Consider the following 10,001-nt stretch of genomic DNA (forward strand, 5'->3'; position numbering starts at 1 on the left):
GCCAGGTTGGATGGGGCTTTGAGCAGTCTGATTAAGTTGAACATGCCCTTGCTCATTGCAGGGAGGTTGGACTAGATGACCTTAAAGGTCCTTCCCAACCCAAACTATTTTATGATTCTGTGATTCTATTGGATCTAGCAAAGTTGCCAAAGGAATGAATTTGTATTGTGTTTCAGCATCAAGATAATAGAATGGTTGAATATTGAAACTGTAGGGGAAAAAAATGTAGGAGAGAATGTTGGGAAGGGGTGAGAAGGAGAACAGAAGACAAGGCTTGTTTTTTTACAGCACTGTGCTTGTATTTGAAAAAGAAACATTAAATATTCTGAAGTTCAGATCTCCTTAAGATGTATGTTCTATGTATATTTAGGAAGCGGAATAAAAAGGGCGAGAAGAATGGCAAGGGTTTACGTCATTTCTCTATGAAGGTTTGTGAGAAGGTACAAAGAAAAGGAACCACCTCATACAATGAGGTGGCAGACGAGTTGGTTGCAGAATTCACGACCACCGATAATCACATTTCACCAAATGAATCAGTAAGTATATGGGAGGTCAATTACATGTGAACTGAATGGGGGAAGAGAAGTTTCTTTTGAGATTTTTGTATGTTTCCTACTGCTAGATGAAACAGTTCAGACCCTAACTTGAGTTTACCCATTTACTGTAATATACAAAATATACAGTATTTTTGACACAGGTATGTTTTTGATTAATATTCTATGCCTACAGCAGGCTTATGACCAGAAGAATATTAGACGACGTGTCTATGATGCCTTAAATGTCCTTATGGCCATGAACATTATCTCTAAGGAGAAGAAGGAAATCAAATGGATCGGTCTACCTACTAACTCGGCTCAGGAATGTCAGAATTTAGAGGTATATGCATTAGGAAGTTCACAATGGCTTTGTGTTTGAGTAAATGTTTACAGCTTTAATATGTTCTGATACAGTATGTGCATGTAATCTTCTGAGATATCAACATAGAATAGTATGGTCCCATTTAACTCTTTTTTTATTTTATTTGTGTATACTAAACACACACTCTTCAACTTCCAGGTTGTTCAAATGTATCTTCTTTTAATTCTGTGCCAAAAATACAGCTTTGTCACAGCTTTTACAGTGGATGTGAAATGGTTCTGAGTGAAAGTTAATAAAACTTAGAGATTAATGTGTATTTCCAACATTGCAATAGTGGTGCTCAAGAGTCGTGAAGATTTGTTTTCTCCAGATGCCAAACAAATAATACCATCTGTGATGGTAGATGTTGTGTATAGATCAGTACATACAGGCAGCTCCATTGCTGCAAATCTTGCATTTTTCTGACAGTTATCGTCCGTGAACGTCAGACTTTCTTATTGCATGTCTTGGGGAAGAAACAAAATGTTTTATACTGAAGGCGGTTCATAAGTTCTGGCAGCATATTTTTAGTATCCTGAGATTTGCCAGCTAATAAAGTTACTGAGGTTTACTGAAGTAAGTTCACTTTGTCAGAATATAATGAGACTTTGTATTTATTCTTAATAAGTCTGAATTTTCTTCAGCAGGACTAAAAGTCAGTGTAGAAGCAGACAAAGCGAGGGGGAAAGTGGAACAAAAATGTTTTGAAGTCTTATCTACAAAGGTCTAATTCTAATTGTTGTTTGGTAGTAATACTTGATTTTTCGTTTAGTTCTGTAATTGCTGTCTAGGTGAAGTAAATGCAGAGAATCCAATCATGAACCTGATATTTATATAAATATCATCCCAAGTGAAAATTATTTGTTAAGAGAGTGATAATTGGGGCATAATTAGTAGGATGAGTATGGAAGGTGAACTGGGTCAAAAATGACAATGCCATGTGCTGAACAGGGAACCATCAAGCCGGAGGGATTTTAAAACTAGCTCTCCTTAAGATCTGTCTTACAAAGTATGGCATTGCCCGCAATGTTGGAGCAAAAGAAAAAGAAGCGTGGCTCATTCAGGTGGATGTGATGTCATGATTGATGATGTCCTAAAGAAAAGTAGGATAATATTAATACTGCAGTAAAAAAAGCAACTTAGAATGTAATAATGCACAGTGAAGGTTCATGCATTTCAGATGGGAACAGTGACAACTTCTGATTAAAAGAAAGTGAGAACTTGTTAATTGACTGTCAGAAGCAGAGGAAAGAGTTCTGTTAACCACTGAATAATTGAGCCACAAGTGTAATACCAGTCTTGAAAACAGCAGAAGTCCTAAGATGTGTTGCGCTTGAGGAAATTGCAAGGTTCCTTCCTTCCCTGTTATTGCTTCATTATGAGTATTCTAGCTCCTGTTTCTTCAAGCTCTCTTGACATTTAAATTGTTATTAAATACTACCTGTCACGTTTTGCAATAAGATTCTTTTTAATGAGTTTGTGGAGGCTAATGTTTAATTTGTGCAATTGTCACACCTAATAAAGTTTATTTTGCTATTGCGTCTAATATTGTTTAGCTTCACCCTTACAGTGTTGAATCTCAAACCAAATAGTTTATAAGTAACATAGGAATATGAGGGGTTCCCTATGAAGTATTTATTATTTTAAGTATTTTTAAACTTGACTTTTGTATGTAAATTAGAATATTAGATTGGGTAAAATATGTCCTGATAATGCAAGAGAGAGGGTGTGGGGCAGTTAATAAGGTCTGTGTCTTTAATCTGCAAGGCACCGTGGTTTATGTGTGTGTGATAGCAGCTTCATTTTTTTAAGCGTCTTTGATGGATCTTCTCCAAATACCTCCAGTATTTCTAGACTCTGCGTCAAGTGGATCCTTCTGGTCTATCTTTGCCTCCTTGAGAGAATTCCAACAATTCTTTGAGGCATAACTTCTGTTTGCAGATATGTTCTTAGCTTCTTCCCAGTCTGTTGTACTTTATTCCCCAGTGCTCTAATTCTGCTTTTTGTTTCAATTTCCATCAGTAGTACTGATGTGAGTCTTGATCATACTCTAAATTCTCTAAATTATCTGTAGAATCTTAAGGATTGATATCATATCTCCTTCCTCCAGTATTGAAATGATTTTAAAGGGAGAAAATGTCGGTATAAAATTTTACTTAAAACCAACAAACTATTCAACCCTTTTTTTCCATTTCAAGGTGGAGAAACAGAGAAGAATTGAAAGAATAAAGCAAAAACAGTCTCAACTACAAGAACTCATTCTACAGGTACAGTCAAGGTACTCTTGTCTATAGGGCAAGGTAACTTACATTTGTATTCCTGTTGTTTTATCCCAAGGGATATGAGGGCTGGGAAACTTCTAGAAACTAGAGGTAAATTTCAGGATAAGGTATATGAAATTTTAATGTAACACTGTAATTGAGGTGGGACTATGCTATTGGCTATGGCTATTGGGGAAGCCAGCAGCCTTCCATGACTTTGGATGAATTCTTTTGGAGTTTCAGGTATGTTTAAGCAGGATTTATGCTGATAGGAGCTGTACTTCATACTGTACACTCTGAATTTTCCAGTTCAGTTCTTGTATTTAGAATGTTCCTCTGTGTCAGAGTCCATAGATAAAATTAAGTGACTGTAGAGGTCATCTGTCATAATGCTCTGCATCATTACTTTCTGGGGAGTTGCTGACGCTGCTTTGTAAGTGGCTGAAGCACTGTGAAACAGTTGCTGAACTCCTTCCCATATTTCCCCTAGTACACTAGGGGAAGCAGTGGTCTATCTGCTAAGTCATTGTGCTGCTGGTTCACTGAAATATATCCCTTAGTAGCTGCATTACCTACACAGTGGGAATGGAAATCTCTGGGATGCAGAAAGTACAGACAGCTGTGAAACAGCTATCTGATTTTTATCAGTCTCTGTGTTGGCTTTGGATTTTGGTTTTAATTCCTGTTGGTTTCATTTGGTTTCATGACTGGAAAAATACTTTTTCTTTGTTTGGTGACTTACTGTAAGATTTATAACTTGAGTGTCAGTGATTGATTTGAGTTTTTAATTCTTCAAATTGCTAATTTTTAAAATAGGAACTTTGTATTGTGGAAAACAGTTCTGGTAAGATATAAAAGTCACTAATTTTTGCTGCGTAGTTCAAAAACGTAATGTCATTCAAATCCCAAACATTAATTTTTTTAGCATATAATTTCAGCAAAAATACCATATTAATCATTCAGGTGTTCTTTTGGAATGCAGTAGCTAGTAGGGAAGAGTCAAGGGAAAGGAAGTAGGATGCTAACTGAAAACTTATTTTTCCTGTCATTATTATCTATTCATTCTGTCAAAGATCTGTCCAAGGAACTGTCCCGATGTAGTTATTAAAAATGTGCATTCTTTTCTCAATTAAGTTTTACTATGTGGTATTTTTCAATACTATGGTTTGTCTCTTCTTGCATCTTAATATGCAGGATTATGGTAAAAGCTCTCTGTCCTTTTCTGCATTTACTTGCAGCAACCATTGCTGGAATTCTGAGAGATTTTTTTGTTACCGTGATCTTAGAAGTTTAATTCATCCTTTCATATCACTATTGCTTTTTCTAGCAAATTGCCTTTAAGAACCTCGTTCAGCGAAATCGTCAAGCAGAACAACAGGCAAATCGACCGCCACCTTCCAATTCTGTCATCCATTTGCCATTTATCATTGTGAACACCAGCAAGAAGACAGTGATTGACTGCAGTATTTCAAACGACAAGTAAGTTAACAAAGTTTTCTGTCTGGCTTTTGGTAAAGCTCTGTGTTCATATAAATGTTCATATAGGATCTATTAAAAATTAAATACAAATTAGTTTGCTGGTGCCTTTTGTAGATTGAGAACACGCATTTTAGACAGCTATTTTGTATACCTTTTTAATAATTGGTTCACATTTAGTAATTTATTCAAGACTTTCCATCTAGAGATATTAGAAGCCAAGTAAGGCAGCTCCCTTGAAGTTTTGTGTTATACTTAACCAAATGGTGTTTTCCTTTGGCTTTAACACGATCAGATGCAGCCAGAAGAATTGAAAACGGATTTTGCTTTCAGGACTGCTGTTCTCTACTTTTGATTCAAAAAGCTGTGTTTTTAATCTGCTAAATAAAAGCTGAATGTAAGCAGTCATGATCAAAGACATAATTTGATTGCATGATGTGATGTGTCAATAACACTGTGTGTTAAGCTTTTGAAATGCTGCAATTCCTGAAACTGGAAAGGTAGTTAAAATCATTGAAGCTAATTGAGACATTTTTTCCTGTCCAGGTTTGAATATCTATTTAATTTTGACAATACTTTTGAAATTCATGATGATATAGAAGTACTAAAACGAATGGGAATGGCTTGTGGGCTAGAATCTGGAAGCTGTTCAGCAGAGGACCTAAAAATTGCAAGGAGTTTGGTTCCTAAAGCTCTGGAACCCTATGTGACAGGTTAGTTACTCCAAGAAGAGTTGTTCTGTTTTCCTCCTTAATACAGGGCTCTAAGAAAAAGCATGCAAATACCTTAGACCAGTTTATTTTCACTGGTTTGTGGTGAAGATTTCTATCAATTTCTCAAATATATGTGCTTTTTAGTGTTCCTTAGGGAACAGATAACATAGTGACTGAGAGAATGGGCTCTTGCTCTTCACAGAACCATGTTTTGCATTATACCACACTAGATCTTTGCAGTGTGTTATTGTTTAAAGAGGACAGTATTTATAGTTGGTTCACCTGCAAAGGCAAAAGGTAGTAAGTATAAACATATGGTCATAACTTCATTTTTTTTGTTTTGTTTTCATTATATAACAATACTGAAGATATCTGACTTGCTCATTTAAAAATAAACGTGTGGGGTTTTTTAATGTATTTTGAAATTTTGCTATTGCACTACCCCTTATTAAAATTATGCTGTTTTGGATATAGTATATCAATATGTTTTGTTGTTTGGGTTGCAAGACTTGTTTTCTGGACTTTAAAAGGATTAAGCATTTCCACTGAATTAGATGATTGCATTTTGAAGTATGTGTATTGTTCATTTTACAGAAATGGCTCAGGGATCAATCAGCAGTGTATATGTCACATCATCAGGTTCTGCATCAAATGGCACAAGATTTTCAGCCAGGTGGGATAAAATTACCAATTAGTTTTTAAAATCTGTGGTCATCAAAGAAACTTAATTAGAGATTAAATGCTTCATGAAACAAGTTCCTTTCCGATTAAATATGATATGGATATGTGCTTTAAGTGTATTCTCAGACGTTGCTTTTACAGTGGTTCTTACCAGTGTCATGAAATCTTTTCCTGTATAGTGGAAAGGTATTAGACTGGTGTTAATCTTTCGGACAAGAAACAGATACTTCTGTAAAGATACTAAAAGATACTTTGTCAAGAATTTATGTCCAAGTTTAATAGTTTATCAAACTATTGAGAAAGTAACTATGGAATAGATTGGCAAAACAGCAACTAGTAGTGGAGACAGGAATTTTCGGGCTTTGTTAAAATAAAATACTTGTGGATACAGTTAATTCCTGTAGGAACAAGACCTTTCAGACCATATCTATAACAAGTGTGTGTATTTTGGCGAAAAAATAGCACTGATCCAGGAGGTGGAGTTTCAGTGCAGGGATACTCTCATAGAGGGAAAGATAAGAGATGCTGAAGAGCTTGTTTGTATTTTCTTTGATTTTAAACTGAAAAAGAAAACCACAATGAGAAGAAAACAGTTTAAAATTAAAAATACAGCACATGACAGTTTGCCATGTTATATCACGGAACTAAGGAGAAGCTATTAATTCCTTGATTTTCCAGGTCTTTGAATCAAGATTAGTGGTTCTGAAAGACATGATTCCTTGTGATGCAAATAACCAGTGCTACATAAAAATACTGTAGAGCTTAGATAGCTGTGTGGCCTTAACACTATGTATACTTTAGAAGAAACCTGAAAACCATATTTCTAAGATGCCTGTGAAAGGGTTTAATCTTTATATTAAACCTAAAGGAAGAGCCATTTCAAAATTACTTTAAACTGCTTCTGCTTTTCTGAGACAGCTTGTGCATAAATTAAAGGCAGTTTATGAAGTGGCAGTGGCAGATTCATTAAAATAATTGACTAGATCTGATTATATTTAAGAGCACGGTGCATTGGGAGAAATCATTAAGCAGTAACAACTGGCTTTTTTTTTTTTCAGTGACTTTTCCAATGGTGGAGATGGGATGTTGGCTACAAGTTCCAATGGATCTCAGTACAGTGGCTCCAGAGTTGAAACACCAGTTTCTTATGTTGGGGATGACGATGATGATGATGACGATTTTAATGAAAATGATGATGACGACTGATGCCCTTTGCTTGTAGACTATTTTTTGTTAAAATTCAGCAGGCTTCAGGAATAAATTGTTATAGGGAGAAGTGTCTCAAATTACTTTGCCCCATCCCCCAAGGAGAATATTGGTAAGCAGTTCTGAGTTTAGAAATTGCACCTCTGATAAGCAAACAAGGATTGTTTTATGTAGGATATTTTTAAATGTGGTGTGGATGTGTGTTTTTGATACCAGTGTGTTAATGCAGAGCCTTTATTTACTCTTGTTTTAGGGGTTTTTGGTTTGTTGACTGTTTTTTTTGTTTGGGTTTTCTTTTTTACTTGAAGGAAAATGATTTTGCCCCAAATGTTCTTGCGAAGTTTGCTAAAGAAAATGTAGACACATCATTGAGAAATAAAATACTATCCTTCTGTGTAAAATGAATACACCGAATGGCAATTTATTTGGAGTGTATTTTGATTATGCCACTTTTTGAGGGATAGTGAGCTAATGTAGTAGTGTTTTTTGTTAATCATGCAGTGTCCAAAGAACCAAACAAGAAAGAAATGTCCTACTTTTTTACATGTTAAATTCCAGGAATATTGTTGTGAACTTATTTTCCCTTAAATGATATCTAACATAATGATTCCATCAAGTTTATATACTTCTCACTGTATGTTGGGACATATGAATTACAAAGTTTTTGGCAAATGTTTACTGCCAGTTGGTGCAGCTATATAAAATGTCTTGAAGGTTTGGAATGATTTATTGCTTATGGTAAAATTTGCCTGATTTCTTACAGGCAGTCTTTGGAGACTTTTTATTATATAGTTGTTTACATACTTATAAGTCTATCATATAAAGACATGTTCTGAAACAAATGTTTGTATTTGTTTCATAAGCATCTTCCTGTAATCTATTATAAAGTTGAAATTAAATATAGAGAATGTTTTAAGTTTTTTAACTCAAAATTTGTCAATCATTTTTAATAGTTCATTTTTATAAAAGGAATGTCAGGGCAGGTGGTAGTCTTTGTAAATTTATTCACAAACAATTAACTGCACAAATACTGTCAGCTGCCTATTCTAAGACAGTAGTCTTTTTGTTGAAACACAAATAAACTTTTCTGTAATATTTTATGGAATATAAAGAGACTATAATTGTTTGACTTGTTTAACCTTGGCACTGTTAGTTTTTATTAATAAAACGCGCATGGGCATTTTTAACAAACTCTGTGGTTTTTCTAATTCTAGGGTTATTTTAGAACATTTCACTTCTTGTCACAAGACGTAGAATTAGCTGTCCTGGGGTACTGCATCTATGCTACAGAGGGCCCAAGTTTTTTGCTTTGATTTGGTAATTTGCCCTTAAAACTCTTGGTAACTTGTGATGCAAAAAGCAATAACTTACCAGGTATACTCTCTCCTTTCACACCTCCTTATTTTAGTCATGTTGTTCCTCAGCATGCCAGGTCAATCTTAGTACTCCAATCCAGCCTCTCTGTTTAAAATCCCATGCTTACTGTTCCGAACTTTTCATCCCATATTTCTCAACCCTAGCTTTCTGTCGTACATTCCCACGTCCTCAAAATGGATTTTTTAATCTACGTTCCATATACTTCCTCCTTAAACCTTTTTGTTAGATCACATCCTCTCTTCCCACGTTGAAAGAGTGTATTGAACTGGCTCAGTCACTGCAGGCTACTGTCAGAGTCAGGATTTGTTGCTTCCACAAACTCCAGGGAGTTGCTGCAAAGTCTAATACACATGCTGTCTGTGGTCAGGGCTCCTGGATGCACTTCAACCCTGTGGTAAATGTGAAGTGTGTTACGTAGTTTTTTCTCTAAGGGATTATGCATTGACAAACCTTCTGTGGAAAGGCAGGGATATGGATGCTTACCATAGAGCAGTTGATACACACTGAAGGTTTTCTAATTGTATCAGACTTTGTAAACATGAGTGAACAAAGCCAATCAGTTTTGTAGGCCTGGGAAAACAGTTTTGGGGAGAGGGGGGGCTAATTGAGTGCTCGGCTTCTCACTGAGGGTGTCGTTCTCTGCAGTGCTAGTGCTAGACACAGATTCTTGTGGTTGAGTCGGCTGATTCAAATTATCTTTGTTGAATGGCAGTTTTATCTGCAGAGGGAACTTCAGACAGTCCAAGGCAATTATTCCAGTTTTCTATTGCATTCTAAATCTCCAGTGTATGATCCAAGATTTACCTGCAAAGAGTGAGTAGAGGGATGTTAGGTAAGGAAGGCTAAAAGCATCCAACAGGTTCCTTTTGGTTTTTATCGGTGGAATAGTCCTCAGATGAGGAAAGGTCAAGGTGGGAGTGAAAATGTGAAAAAATATACATTTTCAAGATGTTACTTTTCTTGCTTTTGATTGCCGATGAATCTGTGAAATGGAACTTGATGGGTTTAACATTGTAATGGTTTGGGGGAAATTAATTTTTACTATATTCCTGGTTGCACTTGATGATCTTAAAGATTTTCTTTCTAGATGATTCTATGCTTCTTTATTACCTTTGTTTTAGGAGAGCTTTCTGGTAAAGGTAACACTCAATAACGAGGAATTCTATAGACTTTTTAATTACTTGCTTGATTTCAAGCAGTTACCTCATTATAGCATTCAGGTGAAGGAGGAGAGGAAAAAATAAATAAAATTGAGACCAATGGTGGAGGAGGAACTTGAAATGAGGAAAGGAGACTTGAAGAAGTAGGAGGAGGAAGGAACCAATAAAGAACAGATTGGAACTTAGGATCTTTACAGAGGGGCATAAAAAGTGAAGGTGTAAATTGGCAA

At 35.6% G+C, this 10,001-nt stretch overlaps 1 protein-coding gene across 6 annotated transcripts in view; it reads left to right on the plus strand.

Moving 5' to 3' along the window:
* TFDP1 (transcription factor Dp-1) overlaps positions 1-8,425 on the plus strand; it is a 39,554-nt gene extending 31,129 nt beyond the window's left edge. For 5 of the 6 annotated variants that reach the window (XM_027640445.1, XM_027640467.1, XM_027640456.1 and 2 more), the window contains exons 6-12: positions 371-536; positions 730-876; positions 3,096-3,164; positions 4,486-4,637; positions 5,181-5,347; positions 5,942-6,020; positions 7,087-8,425. In XM_027640445.1, coding sequence (XP_027496246.1) covers positions 371-536; positions 730-876; positions 3,096-3,164; positions 4,486-4,637; positions 5,181-5,347; positions 5,942-6,020; positions 7,087-7,234 — 928 coding nt within the window. In that variant the 3' untranslated portion in view covers positions 7,235-8,425. The remainder of the gene's footprint in view (positions 1-370; positions 537-729; positions 877-3,095; positions 3,165-4,485; positions 4,638-5,180; positions 5,348-5,941; positions 6,021-7,086) is intronic. The other variant, XM_027640488.1, reaches the window with a different exon arrangement.
* Positions 8,426-10,001: the final 1,576 nt, after the last annotated feature.

The sequence above is a fragment of the Corapipo altera genome, unplaced genomic scaffold (assembly GCF_003945725.1).
Source record: "Corapipo altera isolate COAL_440 unplaced genomic scaffold, ASM394572v1 0, whole genome shotgun sequence".
NCBI classification, from domain to species: domain Eukaryota; kingdom Metazoa; phylum Chordata; class Aves; order Passeriformes; family Pipridae; genus Corapipo; species Corapipo altera.